This window comes from Equus caballus, chromosome 3, assembly GCF_041296265.1.
Source record: "Equus caballus isolate H_3958 breed thoroughbred chromosome 3, TB-T2T, whole genome shotgun sequence".
Lineage (NCBI taxonomy): Eukaryota > Metazoa > Chordata > Mammalia > Perissodactyla > Equidae > Equus > Equus caballus.
Genome location: NC_091686.1, coordinates 25,027,988 through 25,048,720, shown reverse-complemented (window position 1 = coordinate 25,048,720; position 20,733 = coordinate 25,027,988). Strand labels below are relative to the sequence as shown.

The following is a 20,733-nucleotide window of genomic DNA, read 5'->3' as shown; positions in this document are numbered from 1 at the left end:
AAGAGATCATCTCTCTCTATAATGATAAATAAACATATTGTGAGCAAGACGAAGTCTCAGTAGTACATTCCCAAATCTGTTACTGGGAGTTAGGTCACCCTGGGATGCACTTCCTCAGGACTTTGACGTACTCTGAAAGGGAGGTTTTCTACAGCGGATTTTCTTTGGCATGGCAACGCCACACATACATCACAAAATCTGTATGAATTGAAACATAACCATCACACCTCATAATCAAGATCCAGGTAATTGAATTCTCCCTGGGCGTGGAAACGGTGCCTGTGCTCGTCCACGGTGAAGTTGACCTGCTTGCCCAGGCGCTGGACGAGCACAGAATGCCAATGCTGGTCATCCAGCAGGCTGCCCAGGGTGAGATTGATCAGGGAGTGAGTGGAGGGCAGTTTCGCTTCACCTTAGAAGAGAAAAAAATAACAGCATCATTACTCCCAGTCTAAAACACAAAGTTTCCCTTTTGTGGACCTGCGTCTCCCATAATAATTGCAATCTCCTTCCACGCATTCCATCCAAAACATTAGTATGGATTTACCTGAAGTTTGAATATAATATCCTCTCGACCTTGTTGTAATTTCTCCCACTGTTAATTCCTTTTATTAGTATCACCCATCACATGCTCCTTTGCAATGTAAATTTTATCTATGCTACAACCTCATTACTTTTACTACCTCAATATTTTTCAATGATGCATCCCTTTCTTCATGATGTCCGAAAGTAGCTATGTAGTTCTACCAGTATGCTGTAAGGAACACTGAATGAGGGTCTTGTACAGTTTGCAAATTATGAACCATTTTTACATGAAAGTGCAATATTGGCATACATACAAGCCTTTAAATCTGGGAATAAGGAACCTTCATTTTTATAAGATAAGCCATAAAAGTATCAAGTTACTGAAATGATATCTACATGACTAGATTTTTCAAGCACTTCACCAAATAGTTTTACCTGAATTAATAAGTAAAAAGAGCTTTCCTCTTTTCAATTCCAACGTGATGTGATCTCCATTTTGCCCTTCCTGGTGGAGTAGAACCCCATCACTCTGCATGGTTTTAAATTTCAAAGAAATAATATCCTTCATTGGGCTCAAGGATTTTTGATCAAATCTGTAGAGAAGGGAACTTTTTCCATCAAGATCAACCACCTCTGATCCTGGAGACAAAGATATTAAAAGTCATTCTAAAAATAAATATGCTTTTCATTAAAGCATTTAAATGGATATATAGAAGGAGAGCATTATACGTACACACATACATGTATAGTCCAGCTCCAGGCCCATCATAATAAGAGAAAAGGCAACCACCAAACACCTAATTCTCTACTGATACATGGGATGGATTCCATTTTAGTCTTTACCAACCTATCTACAAAACTCACGGTCTGTTAATACATTTTAAAATGTATTCCTAATTTTCTCTTAAATTACGAAAGGCTGTTTCTTCTCATTCCATGAAAGAAAAAAAAAGGAAAATCAGGAAAATGGTTATAATCAATATCCATAAAACCACTTTTCATATTTCACAATCAATATTTTTTAATGATGTTCTTTTTTTTTCCGCCTAAGATTGGCACCTGAGTTAACAGTTGTTGCCAATCTTTTTTTTTTAAAGATTGGCACCTGAGCTGACAACTGTTGCCAATCTTTTTTTTTTTCTGCTTTTTCTCCCCAAATCCCCCCAGTATATAGTTGTATATTTTAGTTGTGGTCCTTCTAGTTGTGGCACATGGGACGCCACCTCAACATGGCCTGATGAGCGGTGCCATGTCTGCGCCCAGAATCCGAACCCTGGGCCGCCCAACCGGAGCCCATGAACTTAACCACTCGGCCACGGGGCCGGCCCCTAAGGATGTTCTTGAAATGGCGAAGTTAAACGGTTTCTTAGCTCCTGAAAGAGTGGTTTTGAAATTCTTTCATACGTGCCATATATAAAAGAGACACATATACAAATACATCACATACTTCAGACTCATCAAATGCCACCTCCAATAAATAATAAACTGACCTTTGTGTTTGTTTTATTCTATTATTTTTGTGGCTAAGTAATAGTATTTAAGAGCAGTGTTATTTTCTGTCTTCTCAAGGGCGTTGTTGAAAAGGCGTTCCCTTATTGATATTATAAGGGCTGTTCTGTTGCATTTATGTCATAACTGTGACATTGACATGTTTTTCATCTTTCTGACAGTGTCTTATCTACTCATTGTCAAGATCACTTCTATTCAGTTCATCTGAAAAAAGATGTCATGTTATACCAGTAACATAACAGTACATCTGTCAAAGTCGGTTGCACCCTGAACAAGAGACACAAAAAAGAACTGATAATACTCAGAAAGCCTGGCAGTGGTTTTTACATTTCACAAGTCAAAGATTAAAAAAGGGGGGGAGAAAGGCAATTACCCTTGAGAGTACATTTATGTAAAAAATGAAGAGGTTAGGGAAACCCAATAAAACAGGAAGCTATTTTTCAACTGGTTGGCTGACTTCCCCCAGTCAACAAAATGACATTACAGTTTACTCATCTTGTTTCATTTGACAAAATTATTACAGCTACTTGTAGGCCCAAATACGATTTCATTCAGATTATCCATCACATTTAATGTGAACCATTTATAGTCACCACCCCCAAAATTTTTTTCAACTATTTTATGCAGCTATCTTTTGAAAATTCATAGGTTTGATTTTTTTCCACGTCTTGTTAATGTTGCTTATAAAGAATTCATTCACCAAGTGCGCGTGAATCAACACTGCATTCTGTAGAAAGAATAATGTTAACCGAACAATTATTCCTTGTTATATAGCTGAATGGATGTGCATGGCAAAAACATAACTCTGTGTCAAATACAAATAACATGTTCTATGATTATTAGATTACAATAAATTAAGAAAAATTCCAATAAGACAGGCTTTAAATGCTGACACATTTGGAGCAATGCAGTTACCTCTGAGTTAATGTATTGCTTAAAGGCAACCATTTTAATAATGATTTTATTTTAGATAAAGTCTATTTTTGGAATTAGCTACCAAGAGATTTTTTTCTAGTAAAAGTTTAGCCTGTGTTATTTTAGCCTACTATTTCTTTTTTCTTCTCCTTCACTATTGTTACTGTTACATTATAATGGTCATATTAACTTTTCACAGCACCTAAAGCTTTGTGCCCGGAATCTTTCTATCAGCGAAATGGGATAGTGAAAACGTAGCAGAAAATTGATGCCTAAAGCAATAGTATATTGTTTCAGCTCTTAAACTGAAGCCACTTGTCATTTTCTCTCACTCTCACCTATTTTCTTCCTACTTCACAGGGATAACGCTACGTAATTTGATACATCCATTCAACAAATATTTATTTAGCCCATCATGTTAAGAGACTGTGCTAGATGCTGAGCTAAAAAGACTGATTAACACCAATGTGCTCCCTGCCCTCATGAAGTTTACAGTCAGTGAAGATGGACAAGAATTAGCAAGTGAACAAATAAATTCATAAAACCATTACAGACAATAAAAGGCCTTCTGACCAAGATTAACAGAAGACTGAGGTCATTTAGTTAAGGTAGTTGGGCAAACTTAGTTCTCAGGTCTGGAAACCTGAGGCCCAAGCAGATTGTAATCAATTATCTCCCTATACTCCATGATCTTCAAGTCCTGTACTTGTCCCCATAAACTAGAATTACTCTTAGAACGTTGAACTCCAAGAGGCCTACTCACTCTCTCAACACATTCTCTCCTTCGCTGTCCTGAAAGGAAGCTCCAAGAATTGCTGAGAAACTACAAGGACAGTCAGTAATTTAGCTCTCAGAAGGAGGACGTAGGAGTGAGGGGGGCTCTCCCAGAAAAAAGGGGCCTGAAAGCAAGAAAGTAGTGAAGTAGGGGGATCAACGAACTGGCTACAATCACATCACGGGTTTCACGTGCATGTGAACAACACCTTTCAGGAAAAAAAAAAAAGCTAAATATGATTCAGAATGTGAGCACAATGCAGTACACGAAAACTTCAAGATACATACATGCAATATACATACAAGAGTCTCATAAACGAAAAAATTCAGGATGATTCTTAACAGTATTACTCTAGACAGAAAACTCACTTTTAATAGGCCTAATATAAGCCACTGTTATAAATAGCCTTTTACACAACATATCTGATACATAAAAAGCATACAATTTTAAACAATAACTAAAAAACACTGAGTTATGATACATAGGTTAAAGATATAAAAATCTGGCACTATCCAAAAAAAACTAATCTTTTGAGAGAGAGAGAGACAGAGAGAGCATCTAAATTCAATGTATCATCAGCATCTAGCACTCCTAGGGTGCTGGCGGGAGAGAGAAGTATATAGTCTCTCTTGAAAGTGATCTTATCACTGTTAAAAAAAGGTGGAAAAGTTGGGAATAAATCAAAGGCATAATTTCTCATTCTTTCAACGTCACACTGACTATTTTCTACAGGCTCGTTTAGAGATTATTTAATTCTAGGTGAAGTAATAAACGTCTCAATTTACTATTTATTACAGATTAGGACCAGAGTTACATATTAATTTGTAGGTTTTTTTCCCAGTAGAGATGCAAATGATTTCTGTCTCGTACAAAATATATCCCCAAAGGCCATGGTTTTATTGTCCTGTTGGGCATTAAAACCATTTGTGTACTTAACCAAATAATGGTAGCAATCCAACATTCTTTCTTGGATTTCTATATACACTCAGTCTCTTGAATTTCCTTTGAACTAGCTTTCTTATTCTTCTGATTCCTTCTTTAATGAATCAAATGCATCTTTGATATGTGTTTGTTCTATATTTGAATGAGAGTCATGTTTTCACATTACCGAAAATTATTATTTTAACACTACTAACTTAAAAAGAATACTTGGGCTCCACATCATTGACTGGGGAAGCAACATTTCAAGTCTTAGCCATCACCAGTAACGGTGAGGGTGAATTTATTTTCACTATTCCACAAAGATTCTTAGATTTTTGAACTCAAAAGAGCACCATCAACGCAAACATTCCAACAAAAGAAAAAGCAGATGATTTATAACAATAGTTCTTTATATTGAAACTAACCTATCAAAGACCTAATATGAGTATATACCATTAATGAGACTAATCCAACTCAATATTTATTTGTTTAGAAACACTAACTTAAGAATCCAAAGTAATACTGATACTTAAATTGAGTCAGTATCACATTTCTTCCTATCTTTTGTCAAGCACTTTTGGAAAAAGGATCTTTCGTATTCAGTTGAATTGCATAAATAGGAAAAGCAAAGGTATTAGAAAACTGACTATAGGAAAACTTGGAAATCATAAGTTAAGAAAGTTGAAAACAATAAAAGATTTACTGTCCAAAGACATAGGAGGAGATGTGTTACTTGATCAGAAGGAAGAATTATTTTTTAATCGTAAATTTGTTCATTAGTATGCTTATTAATTGAGGTTATATTTTAGTGATTGGATTATTATAAATATCAATAATATTATTAGCAATATTAATAATAACATTATCAATGTTGATAATTAAGCCTGTCATAGCCTTGCTTACGATGGGGTGAGCATGAACTCTAATTTTCTAGTAACAAGTAGCAAGTCGTTCTGACATGTTCGCTTCCTCTTAGTCTAGCTCCTTCTCAGCCACTTTTCACAGTGGATATTCTAGTTTAGCCTAGTAGCTAAGACAACTAGTCTGTGTGGGTCTGAATCTTCACTCTACCTTGAGCAAGTATAGGCGTTTCCTATTACTGCTGTAACAAAGGACCACAAACGTGGCTCCATAAAACACCACAAATTTATTATCTCACAGTTTTGGAATTCAGAAGTCCTAAAATCAAGGTGTTGGCTGGGCCTGCTTTCCTTCTGAAGTCCATAGAAAATAACCCCTTTGCTTGCCTGTCCCAGCTTCTAGAGACCACCTGCATTCCTTGGTTTATGGCCCCTTCTTTCATGTACAAGACCAGTATCACAGCATCTTCATCATTTCTGCTTTCATAGTCACATCTCCTTTTCCGACTGATTCTCTCATCTCTCTCTTATAAGGACCCCTTGCATTATAGTGGGCCCATCTGGATAACCCAGGATACTGTCCCCATCTCAGCATCTTTAATTTAATCACATCTGTAAAGTACCTATGTCATATAATATAATATATTTGCAGGTCACAGGGCATGATTCTCTCTATCACAGCAAGTTACCTAAGCTCTTTCTCCCTCTTTCCTCATCTGTAACATGGGAATGATAATAGCATATTCTTCGTAGGATTACTGTATGAATGCACAGCTGCATAATTTTTGCAAGAGTTGCTGGCACATAATTAGAACACAATAAATGTTAACTACTACTAATGCTAATGCTATTAATTGTTATTGGAATATTGGGCAGAAAAAGAGGTGCAGCAAAAGTAGTTTAATAAATACATTTGGTGTATTTATTTTTAAAAAGTGTACTCTTTAAAAATAATGAATTTCTGAAGAGCACAAGAAATATTCAATTATCAATGTCATTGCTGGGTTATGCAGCAAGAACGATTCTGAGCCATCTGCGGGTTCTGTGGCTTTTTCTCTGACTGTCAGCAAATGCCTGAGCTGACTCACCACGGCAACCGTCGGTGACCCGAATCTTCCCCAGTGAGTATCTCCATCTCAAATCTTCTCATTTATAGCAAGAATCAAGGAAAGGAGAGGCTCACAAAGACTGTAGGCCCTACTCTCATATCAATTCTCCCTGTGACCTTGAGACAGAGGTTTAATCTGCTTTATGTGTATGATTCAGAAATACAATCTTCTGTGGAATGAAGGGTCTTCCAATAGAAAATATTCAAATTTCTTTCAGGGAGTTGTGTCAGAAGTGGCATTGCTGAAACGTGCATTCTATGCTCCTTTCTGCACATATTAACGGAGAGCTTTCTGTGCAGACAGTGGAATACACAGCAATGCATAAAAACAGAGCACATTTTTTTTTTCAAGGAGCCTTACAGTCTAGTGGGGAAGACACAAAGCCCTGAGATGTGATTATTCATGCTGGGGCTCAGAGCTTTGCTTCTGCATCAGGGCTGGGTCCCGAATGGTTTCTAACATGTGCGGGAGGAGCCGATCCACTCAGCCTCAGAGAAGGATGTCAACTAAATTGCAGAAAGGCTTTATCTCTGTGAGCAGCAAATTGTTTTTCCACCTCTGCATATTTCACATGCAAACACACTCCTCACTGTAAGATCTTCCACTTGACCCAGTTTCCTTCCCTCACCCCTGCATCCTACCCCTACTCCAGAAGTGTGAGGCTCCTCAAATTATGAGAAGTGGCTATTTGAAAAAGCAATGTCCTCCCCACCGCCCAAGTTGATTATTAAAGAAAAACATGTTCAAGAGTATGCTTTCTTAAACTGAGGCTCCATGGTTCCGCCATGTTAGAATCAACTGAGAAGAAACTCTTGGGGTCTCCACAAACAGTCAACATCCTGGGCTCTGCCTGATGTCCACCAAATTAGAATCTCTGAGAACAATATCCAGGAATACAGGTTCCTGAGTGATCCTGAGGCAGACGACAGCATGGGGGTTATTTGACAAGAAGAACGAGTAGGCTATAGAAACCTACTCTCTGAAAATGAACAACCACGTTGCATATTGAATTGTACCATGGAAAATGAATATGTCTTATTTATTTATTCTGTAGGTGGTACTCATAGAAAATTGTGGAGGTGGTAGGGACTTATCCCTGAAAGATGGTTCAGGGAGAAATTAATTCTATGAGTTAAACTATCGCATTACAGATGAGGTCAGTTGACTAAGAAACTTAAGCAGGAAAAATTGGAATAGAAAATGTGTGAACTGGAAAACAAATCCTTGAATGATAAAAAATTGACTTTATTGAAGGTCATGAAAGAATTCTTGAAAAACACATGAGAGTCTTCTATTAATTCTTTGGGAATCACCCCAAAAATATAAATAGAAAAAGAGTGCTACCACTGGAGAAAAGAGCTATGGACTAAACACTTCTTGGCTAAACATGAAGTCAGTCTTAAACACTAATCATACTGTTTATTTGAAAATTACTACCTAGGAATTACTAAACAGAGGTCCAATTTTGAATTCTAAGAAACATAAATTAGACTGAGTCGCCGTTAAACCATTATACAGTGAAATATTAAAGCACTGGCATGATGTATTCGCACTTGAGATCTGCATTACTGAATTGGGTTTTAAAGAGATGGAGAGGAGAGACCAAGTACTCGAGAAATCAACAGGAAATAGCTTGTACTATTTTTGCATAGTAGCATAAAAGAACACAGAATGATTTAAGGAACTCAAGTTTAAAACAACTAAAATTAATACTATAAAAAGGAAGAAGACACAAGATCAAGTGCTGTATACGACCACAGAGAAAAGGTGACTTTACTGTCACGGTTTTAAATAGACTGAGCTAAGGTCAGTAACAACACTCCAAAGGTTATGGGAACAAACATGATCAGTGCCACTTAAATATCAATCTAAATTAACCTTTTAAAGAGAGTTGAAATTGGAAAGATCTACTACGTCAAGGATGCTTGAGTGTGTCATTGGAGGATATAAGTTAGATTTCTGCTTCTAATATTTATTTGGAACTTTTGTAATGGTCACAGGAGTCAGTTATATGCTGATTCTCGGGTTCCTTATTAGGAATATGCGTCAAGTCCTACAATAGAAACTGATTTTGCAACAGTGAACACATTCTGTCCTCAGAGATCCTCCAGTCCAGAAAAGAGGGATGTCAGGTAACTCATCCCACGTGTACAGATATATTTAGAAATTGTAAGTGGAGCCTGAAGGAAAAGCACAGGGATATATGAGAGCTTTGAGCAGAGAGATCTCAATTAGCTCGTCAATTAAGGATGACATCTCTGAGGAAGTGATACTTAAACTGAATAGATGACCACCTATGAAAATGCTTAGTGTCAGGAAAGAAGAGGAAGTGGGGAAGGGGAGGGGATGGAAGAGGGAGGAGGGTTGGGAGGGTACGAGAGACTGGGGAGGGATGCATGGTGGTGGCAGGAAGTAAATGGAAGAGGTCCACAGGGAGTTGAATTACTGATGGGTCATCTTGACCCTGTGAAATCTCCGTTCCAGGTTTTGTTGAGACAGGTCTATTTTGGTTTTGTCCTTAGCCCTAGGACTTAAGAATTGCTCCTAGGGTGTGGTCTTTACTCCTAAGGTGATGCCCTTCTGACTTTTCAGATAGAAGCCCAAGGTTTTTTAACAAGTCCCTCTCCGTTGGCAGGGCTTGAACTCCAAAGGTGCTCTTCCCAGCACTGGGCAGATACGGAAGTCTTGAGGACTTTAACCTCCCAGCTCCTGCCTTCACCTGGGCTCCTTAGCGTCTCTTCTAGGAACGTGCAGTTCAGGAATCAGCCAAGGATTTAAGAGGAATTTGTATGCAGGAGTTGAGTCTCTCCCTCTCTGACTCCCTCTTTTTCATTATTCCACCCTAAATCTCTAGCCACTCTGGTAACCTTGAACTATGGTTACATAGGAAAAATAAGGTGAATGCTTGATGTTTTCCCTTCATTTCTCAGTTTTCAAAATAATGAGTTGGTACCATAACATTTCTCATCGATGATCAATGAGTTGTGGGGGGTTTTTTTGTATTATCTTGAACCCATTTAACATATTTAATGTTTCAAAACTGCTGTGACTATCCTTATTAATGCTAAAACGTTTCCATCTTTGGTTAGTGAGAGAGACTCCTCACTGAGTTCTTTTGACATATCCTGCTGGGTTTTCATGGATTCCTTCTTTTCTGGTATTATAATAGCCAAACTTATTTTAACTTTAATATAACTTCACTTGTCATCAAATTAAAATCTTAAGACTATAACCTTTGCAAAAAATTAGAATTTATCCTCTCTGACTTTACGCCAACCAGAATCTATCTTCTTTTTAAACTTTGACATAAAATAGGATTCCTCAGCTAGAGCATTAGCTGATAACCATTCTGAGAGCAGGGATTGTATTTAATTCACCTCGGTCAAGATCTTGTAGTTAACATGTGGGAGCTGCTTAATAAATAGGTATTGAATTCAATTATAACTATTCTTTATTGTAAATATAACAAATTTGCTGCTTTTCATTTTTTTCCCCTAACCAGACTTGTGGTATGAGAGATTAGTATCCTGAATCGACAGAAGACTATTATCTAGTGTTCTCTCACTGTTTTTTTCACCCAGGTGAACATTTCCATTTCTCATGCTACTCTCTTATATTTCCTATTAACATGTTTTCTACACTGAAATCAACTGATGTCAGTAGTTTCCACTTTCAATATTTTTTACATTACAAAATGTACATTCTTATTTTTTTAAGTTAACATGAGTTTTGTAATTATTGACTTATGTTCGATTTATTAAATTGAACCCATAATTTTCTCTCAAACTGTCTGCATTTAAGCAAATGAACACAATAGTTTGACACTTCCATACATTTCTTCCAATCTTTTCACTCAGCTCTCCCTGTGTCCTGATCTTTCACAGGCTGAATATGCCACCAGGATGATGGGAAAAGCCTTCCTGAGGCTCACCTTTCATTCATTCATCTATCCTACGACTAATAACAAAAAAGGAATATCCGATTACAATACAGATACTGTGTGCATGGTATGATCGGGAGCAGTCTGGCTGTTCCAGGAGCAGGTGGAAACATCCTCTGACCAAAATGTGGGGTGTCACAGAAGTTGTCAGAAACAGTGATTTCTATGCTGAGAAAAGGCGATGAGTGAAATAATTATCTAGGTAGAGGAATGAAGGCTGGCTTTGTAGTGATTGCCCTAGGGATCACGCAAAGATCCTAAGACTAGAAAAATCATGAAATCATGCCATGCCAAAGAAACTGAAATTAGTTTAGTACAGCTGGGTAGTCAGAAGTTCTTATACCTTTAAGGATGAGGAAGGGAAGATCATGGATTGCAAAATGAGGATGTTTACAAAGCACTAGAGAAAAGAAACTTAGAATTTATACTAAGGCCAATTGCCTCAGCAATTCATCCACAATGAAAGAACATTATCTCCTGCGGCTTAATTGCCACTTCCTAAGGACATCTCAGACACATTCACTTTCATCCAGTTATTGCCTTTTCTCTGTCTTTGTTTACCATTGTTTACTTTCCGTTGGAACATTTAATAGAGTGGTATTTCTTTATCATCAAACATTTTCTTTTCTTCTTCTTTCTTCCACAAGTTATTTCCTTACCTACATCTCTTGGCTGGATCTATAAACATGTTCACAGCTGCTACAGCCAAGACATCTGAAATTTATACTTTCCTTTTGAACCCACAAAATTTAGCTCCTACTTCTCTCATTACTCAGGAAACAACTTCAAGTTTACGGACATAAAAGCAGAACATGCCTTTGATATGGATTTTCCATTCACTTGATGCTCCTTCATAACAAGTTCCTGCTCTAAGTCATTGGGACAGAGGGTAATAAAATTATTTGTGGTTCTCACAATAACCTCTTTCCCTGAAATAGTTACAGGACCAACTCGCATCTATAACTTTAGCCAACACGTGTATTAGGCACAAGGGGGGCCTAGCATAAAAATGCACACTATTTGAAAAACAGTATAAACAACCTGCTTTAATTATGATAGAAACACATTTCTACTCTTCAAAGACATAAGTAGTTGTTCAAACATAGCACTTCATACTTTTATTATTAACAGTAACTCAATCAGTGGAAATGTTATGATTTAATAATAATGATGATATCTATATACGTTTCAATTATATATCTTCAACCCAGAGGGTTTGGAGTTCCAACCTTCCATATTTCACACTTGAATTCAATGAGTCAGCAAAGGAATTAATTCTCTCTCCTGTTCCCTTCCAGAACTCACTTATTCTCCAGTGCCCTCTTCCAGTAAGTGGCACCACCTTCAAGACAGTTATTCAAATCTGATAAGGCAGTGTCCCCTCACAGGCAATCACTAAGCTGTCTTGATTCAAGATCCTCAGTGTATTCTGAATCTGATTCAGATCAAGAGAACCCTCTCTCCTGACTGTTGGTTCTCTAGTTGGAGGCTCCACTGGCACTAGCACAACAAGCTCAGAAGCCTCCTAATTAAGCTCTGCCTCCAGATTTAACCCTCCACCCTGTAGCCCTCATTTCAGTCTGAATGAGCATTCTCAAAATAATTGATCCTCCAAGCAACCCTCGGTCCTGTGTTTGGCTGGGATCTCCTCCTATTTGGACTACCTCCCAGCCTCCCATGTGGAAATATCTGCATCTTACTTTTATTGCCATAAACTTTCTTATATTAATCTCAATTTACCAATCACTTTACTCCTCACAGCTTCACTCACGCTACAACATTTTGCATTGAGTCTGTGCAATTTTACGACATTGCACATGCCCATCTTTACCAAGGAAATATACATTACTTTAGAATTTCTGCCTACACCCAATACCTAGTAGAGTTCTCCTTTAGCAAGTGTCAATAAATACTTAAACGATGACTACATGTATGATTCATACACGTATTAATCTGGATTTTAAAATCCCAGATCTAATACAGGCTGTGTAATCCTGGACAAAATTCTTAATTTCTCTAAGGTTCGCTTTTCCCCATGACAGAAGACTTGAAACTCCCAAGTGTACACCACTCTTGAGTGAGTGGCTCAGGCAAGGCCCACCCAAGAGTCACATTAACTCAGTACAGACGGTGCAGACATACAGGCTGGCTGGTTGCATACAAACCTCCCGGCCTAGTGTAATTGAAGAATTAAAGTCAATTTGATTAAATACATTCCCATAAATCACTCACATCCAAGCCATTTTGGGGTTATTTTAGGTAATCTATGAGAGTATTTTTCCATTAAGTTTATTATTTTTTTCTCTTTTATCCAAAATTCTACAATGGCAATTTTACACTGAATCCTGTCATATGGTTTTACCATATGTGTTTATGTTTGAGTTTAAATCATGTTGGCTTCCAGCACTGCTATTTCAACTGTGCATCTGAAAAAAGGAGGCTGACTAAACACGTGGACAGTGTGCTTACTCCAAGAGATAGCAAATGAAGTCACAGCGAAAAGAATGCTCCATAGGGTGCCAGATCAACGTAAGCGGGGGAGGGGATCTGAATTATCATCTGGCACACGGCAGCAGAGAACTCAAAGGAACCAGTAGCTCAGCAGTCACTTGCGAAGGGACCTTATGAGTGGTGCTTGAGTTTCCATAAAACAGCATCCATAGTCTTGTTAAACCAATCTAGAATTTACATACTAGATTGAATGGGTATTAAGTATGTGCTACTGGGAAAATTGCTTAATATTTCTAAGACTCTATTAGACGGGTGAATTTTAGGATCAAATTAGAATGTCTATAAAAACTGAATCTGACACAGAATAAATTCTCAGTAACTGTTAGCTATTATTATACTGTGATTAATAAATATTTTGCAAGGTGGATGCTCTGAATAAGCAGAGAATATAATCATAAAGAAGAACCATTTTGAAGTTTGTTTTGCTAATTGTGCATCATGTGGCATGGACTTTGCTAAACACTATGACCCAAAGACAAATAAGACGGACTGTTTAGGTTTTACCTTCCAGAATCTCAGTTTGGGGTGGGATTTTTTTTTTAAGGATGGGTGTTATTCAAGCGTGATAGTTGTGAATGCAGGAGCTACCACAGAACAAGAGCAGCTACACTGGATTCCTGAAGCCAAGAAGCCAGCAGTAACTTGAGCAGATGGTGAGCAGTAAGCCGCCCATGGCTCATCTCTGTGATTCAACAACTGGAGGGAAATGACCATGAGCTTGGCTTCTGGAGTCTGGCTGACTGGGCTGCAAACCCGGCTCTGTCACTTCCTATTTGTGTGGCTTGAGCAAGTCAACCTCTCTAAGTTTTGGCTTACTTATTTGCAAAGTGGGGAAATGGAGTAGTTATCTAATAACACTTATCTGGACTTTTTTTTCAATTATACATTAACTGCTTAATATGGTACCACACATATAATAAAGTCTCAAGAAAAAACTTTCCTATTTCTAGAATTATAAAAATTAACACTATTACTATTAGTGCTATCGCTATTAGTACTACTATTGATATTAATACTACTATCCTTCTATAGGTCCTGGTGGGAACAGAAGGTTTGGCAATCACGTTTGATGGTGGAGGTAGGCACTGGGAACATCACTAAGCATGCAAAGAGACCCATGCATCTTTATAACACGGTTTCTCTGACACAGTGTAGACAACTTCAGCAAGTTGCTTGCCCTCTTTATGCCATCCCTTCCTCTTATGTAAATAAAGTGAACCAGAACCTAATTTTACTTATATCACAAAGTGAGTTACGTGGCATATTATTTTTAGGCTAGAGAGAAAAGCATTCTTTGGTCTCCTAACACATGATTAATTATACTAAATCAAAAACTCTCTCATTAAATTCAGGGAATTCAAATTAAACATCATCAAATATGTGTGAAAAAAGCTTCAGTGGCTGAAAAATAAAAGTTTACTAGAGGAATAATGATGTAGTGGACAGTCCTGGGTTCTTTTCCAGATTCTTCCGAGTACTAGTTGTGAGATGTTGGGCAAATTACTGAACTCTCCAAACCTCAGACTGCTCATTTGATAACTGTAGATCATATTAACTAGCTCATTGTTCTATAATGAAAGAGCATGTAACAGGATGGTGTGGCTTGAGGTGGGCCATCAATAACTCTTAGGTCCCTGCCCCACAAAAAGATATAATAAAATGCTTCATTAAGAGGAGACTAAGTGAAATCTGTGGTTTCTATCTTTTCTATGTGAAAGTATTTCAAACATATTTTATTTCTGGCAGAGGTCTTTACCTTTTCTATTAATTTATGCAGAGGGCACAGCACGTCTCTAAGTGAGTTACATGGCATATTATTTTTAGGCTAGAGAGAAAAACATTCTTTGGTCTCCTAACATATGATTAATTATACTAAATCAAAAACTCTCTCTTATTAAATTCAGAGAATCCAAATGAAACATCATCAAATATAGTCCATGGGGGAAAAGCCCTAATATTTGAAAGTTAGGATCTAGTCTATAATATTAGGTTTGGATAAATGCATTCACATATCTCTACAGACGTATTTCTGTATCCTTCTCTATATTGACCTATCTATCTATAGAATGCTTCCATTTCTGATTCAAAATACAAAAGCTGAACACTAAAGTCAATATTGGCATGTACGGGCACAAAAAAAACAGCTTTCCAGAAAAACCATTCCTGTTTTTATATCTCTTTACATAGCTATAAAGTCAAATTCAGGGTACAGTTTGGCTTTTAAAACATCTCCTTTGATATCCATTTCAGTGTGTTGGGTAAACACACACTTACGATATGCGCATCCAAACGCCTCGATCCTCATTCCGATTCTGCCCTTGGGGTTCCACTCTAAAGGGAGGAAGCGCAGAAACCTGGCTTTGATGGAAGGCTGGAGTCTATAGTACACAACACTGTCTGCATTTGCATTTCCTGAAAAACCCTAGAAGAAAAGGGAAAGAATTCAATGTATCTGGAGAATGTCTATTTCACTTTGTCAGCAATAACACTGATGAGCCATGTCTGATTTGCTTTTTTACTATAAAACGGCTACCTTCTTTAAGAAAATCATATTAACAGTTAACATCGTAATGTTGCTCCATCCAGGGAAGTTACTATTGCCCAAACTTTTCTTTATATTGAGTAGTTTAAATTCCACCATCCCCATTAAGCCAGGTTTCAACTATGATAGCTTCGATAAAGATTGTTTCTATCAAATGTAGAGTAAACTTAAAAGTTGTCAACTTGTGAACATCGCAAAACATTGATAAAATCTTCTTCCAGTATTTAAACACTAGGATCTGATCCAGCAAAGAAGTTGCTCACATCACTGATGAATGAGAAAATTTACAACCTGTTTCTGTTGTTTCATTTCCTCATCTTACTCATTAACATAAACAAAAGGATCCCCCAACATTCAAGTCAGGACCGCACTCTGATGACAGGTTGTTAAACCTCATGGCACTGCTGGATGTGCCCATTAAAAATGGTTAAGGGAAATTGGAAGCAATAATAATTTGGAAAGATCTGTAATTAGACTCATAGACTCTAAAATTTAAAAGCTAGAAAGACCATGGGAATGATGCTAAGCTAGCACAGTCAAATTGCAGAGAGGAAATTAAAGGTCAGAAAGGTGAAAAAAAGAAAAGTATCTGGTGTTTGTAAAACGATCATATGGTAAGACCAGGAGCTATATTCCTTCCACAATATCAAGATGCCTCTACCTAACACGCAATTCACTTGCAAATCTGCAAACCCCACATCCTATGGCACCTAGCTGCTAAATAGCTTTTATTTCCTCTTACGTGACATACTGTGAGGCTTCATGTATGAAAAAATTAGCATGAAGCAGAAGTTGTTCTCAATAATTTATATTTAATTTTTATTTCTTCTTTTTCTCCTTCTTCCCTCCCTCCTCCTTCCTTTTCCCCTTCTTCTCTCCTCCTCCTCTTTTCCCTCCTTTTCCTCCTCCTCCTCTTTTCCCTCCTTTTCCTCCTCCTCCTTCTTTTTTTAACTGTAACAATGCAGAAAAAAAATAAAGGATAATGCCACTACCATGAGCGGATCAACGGATGAGGTCAACCTCGTGTCGATTATCCAAGGCGAAGGCAAACGCATTAGCAATACCAATCCCCAGGGAGTCTGTCATTTGCCTTCTTTTCTTCCTACTTCACAAATATCCCTCTCTTGGTAGTTACCAAAATATTTTCTAATACATTAAAAAAAAAAGAGTTGGGTGATTCATAGTCAAGTTAATTTGATTTGATTCCCCTTATTAATCAATTCTCTACCTCCTGCCCCCTCCCCACCAGTACCCCATACACCCATTTTCAGACTCACACACCACAGGTAGTTCTATCATGGCACCTCCAAATTATAACCAAAATCTGGGCATCTCTCTTCATCTCATCTATGACCACCCAGTTCAGCAAAGCTGTACCTCACCAGAACTACCTCAATGGCCTCTTCCTCATCTTTTTAATGCATCTGTTCTCTGTCACCTTTCCCATCTACATCCCTGATCTCTTCCCCTCTGAGCCGTCAGTAGGACTTTTAAAGGTGAATTTAATCATGTCACGCCCACTGCTTCCTTTACCATTTAGAACAAAATCCACCCTCCTTATCAGACATACATCAGTCTTTGGCACATCCTCCGTGATGTTTTAACCATACCGGGTGTCCTTGAACAAGCCCAGCTCAGTCCTGCTTCCGGCCTTTGCACCAGCTGTTCATTCTACTCTGAAAGTTCTTCCCTCAAGATCTTTGCACAACCAGCTCCTCTTGTCATTTCAGGCCTTGGCCAAAATATTACCACCTAAGACAGGCTCTTTCTGATCACAGCTTCTAAATTAGCGTACCTGGCACTCCTGCCTCTTGTCTTCCTGTTTACTTTTCTTCATATTACTCATTATTTTGGGCGTCTCCTTTTGTTTGATGATTATTTATTTATCTCATCCCTCTAGAAGACAAGCTCCATTAAAATAGGACCCTTACTATCTTCCATCACAGTACCTAGAACACGGCTTGGCTCAAATTAATTCTCAATAAAGTATTTGTTGGATGTGTCTGTTTGGGACAGACTGGACTTACAAACAAAACAAAACAAAATTCAACAGGTTTCTTGATTACAGGATCTCTCAGAGCATGTCAAATGTGCATGTGCAAGTGTGCCTGGATCTCCCATGACAAGGACAGTTATCCAGCATGTTTCAAACATATTAGGCCCATACTCCTGGCTAATGTTTCCTAGGACATAAATAGGAGAACACTGTTTAATTCCACAGATATTTGGACTCTGATAACCAGACCCTTCTAGAAAGTTCCATTCTATTCCACTAGTCAAAATTCCATATCCTGGATGTGGTATGTATGTATGTATGTATGTATGTATGTGTGTGTGTGTATTTACAGGCTCTCCAAATCAAGGTAATGCGCATCCAGGGATGAGAACCTGGTCTATAAACATTCAATCCTCATCACATCTTCTTATACTTTTATTTTCCTGGGTGTCACTGGTGGGCTAATACAAGCCCTAATTACGATTTCTTGTGGAGAACAGCTGGAAGATGAATTACATAACCTTTCAAAATATCTTCCATTTTTTCAAAATTAATGTTAAGTTCATGGATTTAGATAGATGCCACTATGATGGTCTCAGCATTATATGAGATTAGGAGAAAAGATGCACAGTGACAGTGGCAACAGACAGGTAAGTGGCATGGGGACACATACAAGTGGCAATCTTTCACATTTTACCTGATCAACTTATCAGTTATTTGAATTTTGAGAACATAAAGAAGAAATATAAGGTACTTAGTTTGCATAAGTAACAAAAATATCTTGGCACAGTCAAAATTTTAAGCTTTTATTTCTTACAAAGGATGAGGGAAATTGTGAGCTGGGGGATATGGGACTTTCATTCAATATATTTCAGTCATACCTGGATTTTTTTAATGAGCATGTATTAATTTTATAATAATTAGTAAAATAAAGTAAGACATAGAAATAGGAAGTGTAGACAGTGACAGAGCAGGCAGAAACATCATTTAGCAGCACCCTGGGCACCTTAATACTTTCTAATATCAATGTCATTGGGAAAATATACACCTTTACTATTTTTTTATTTTATTTATTTATTTTTTTTGAGGAAGATTAGCCCTGAGCTAACATCTGTCACCAATTCTCCTCTTTTTGCTGAGGAAGACTGGCCCTGAGCTAACATCTGTGCCCATCCTCCTCTACTTTATATGTGGGACGCCTACCACAGCATGGCTTGCCAAGCGGTGCCATGTCTGCACCCGGGATCCGAACCAGCGAACCCTGGGTCGTCAAAGCAGAATGTGCACACTTAACCACTATATCACTGGGCCGGCCCCAGCAGCATTACTAGTCAGTAAATATATGTGACTGAACAACAATATTTGTACTGTTCTGCTCCACTAGTTGAAATATTTTTAATACATACGATAAAAAAGGTTCTGCTTTGGAATTCTATATTTAATGGGAGTTTTTTTCAGAATGTTTGTGAATGAGCCATGGGATTGATGTTACATTACCTTATAAATGAAAAATCCAGTGCATATTATCAGGCTTCAAACGTATTTCCTTTGCCTAGGAAACCTTCCTCAATTTCCCATGAAGACTTTTTTCGTACCATCACAATTCATAAAGAAATGCATAGATTTAAACATCTCTTTCTCTTTTCTGAAAAAATAATTTTATGCCATAAATGTTTATTTACGTCTTCCCTGATATGATAGATTCTGAACTTTAGTGTATGTCAGAATTACTGGAGGTGCTGTTTGCAAATGCAGATTTCTAGATCCGGCACCTCACGCGCTACATCTGTGGGTGAGGCCCTGGAATCTGCATTTCTAATGCAAGCCAAGCTGATTTGTGCTTTTGCTCTTTAGCTTGTTCTTTGAACATTCTTCTGGTTTGCGGATATCACGTGCTCTCTTTCCCTCCCTATATTATCTCAAAACTTTTCACAGAGGGAGAATATTTCAGAAGAAGGCTTCACTAGGGCTAACTTGCAAAGAGAGAAATAAGCAGCATATGTGTTCTGTGCTGTCAATCTAAATGTCTTGATCGCGAAAGTTTGTGCCTCAGTGTCAGACACAGCAGAAATGTATTATATGCCTTTCATATTTGCATCAACCCTGTGAATTAGTCATTTATGTTCCCACTTTAAAACTGAGAATAATGAAAATTACAAAGGTTATATGCCTAAAGCCACACAGTCAGAAATAGGTAAAGTAAGAATTTAATTCCAGGCTTTTCTGACTGCAAAGCCCATAATTTAGCTAAGCCATCAAAAGGCCTCATACTAACAAAACATGAAAGTAAACAACTCACCCTAGAGGAAAGTTGATATTTTATCTGAGGCTTTTTTTCCTTTTTCTTATAATTTATATTTAAAAATCTTTGACACATTTGAGAGGAATGCGACTTAGATTATTGCTGAACTGGGACACAGCTCTACCAGCTGACTTTTATAGACAAAAGGATTGTTCTATTAAACTTTACATTTTGTCAAAACTACTGGAGTAGAAGAAAAATAAAAGACAAATATTCTATAATCAATAAGACTCTTGCATATAAACGGTCACGTCCTAGTAGATATAGAATGTAAAGGAATATGCCATTATATCATCAAATATATGAAATATCTACAAGTAAAATTAAGGTGATGTGTCTTATGAGATAAAAATCAAAAAGCCTTAATTGCATTTTTCTTTTCTTTGAGACTTGATGATTTTCAAACTCAATGAGGTGGTTTAGAAATGTATTCTAACCAAGATAATTTATGGAATTAATGAATTAAAGTTTTTCACAGGATTGTAAGTATTTCCATAATGATTCTAAAGTTTATGAAGAGGTGTAACAGCATTAATTTCTTTTTCAAATATTAATTCAGCAATTCATCTATAAAAACCAAGATGTATAAAGAGAGATGCCCATATGGCAGTTCATAAGGGGCTCCAAAACATTACCGTAATAAATCAGAAATACGGGACCCATTACATGTGGTTATATAGCAGAGTCTGTAATTCTGTATAAATTTGTCCAGCTCCCACCAAAATAAACAGCAACGGTAGTAGAAACTCAACACAACAAACAGGCAAACACAAAAATCCCTGACCTGTTTTATTATGAGAATTCATGTAACTTACATGTGATCTATTT

General features: G+C 37.4%; 1 protein-coding gene across 2 annotated transcripts in view; it reads right to left on the bottom strand.

Moving 5' to 3' along the window:
• CNTNAP4 (contactin associated protein family member 4) overlaps positions 1 to 20,733 on the bottom strand; it is a 263,864-nt gene that overhangs the window by 118,336 nt on the left and 124,795 nt on the right. For both annotated transcript variants that reach the window (XM_001501663.5, XM_023637349.2), the window contains exons 4-6: positions 15,340 to 15,487; positions 961 to 1,164; positions 228 to 412 (exon numbers count right to left, since the gene is read on the bottom strand). In XM_001501663.5, the coding sequence (XP_001501713.2) occupies positions 228 to 412; positions 961 to 1,164; positions 15,340 to 15,487 (537 nt within the window). The remainder of the gene's footprint in view (positions 1 to 227; positions 413 to 960; positions 1,165 to 15,339; positions 15,488 to 20,733) is intronic.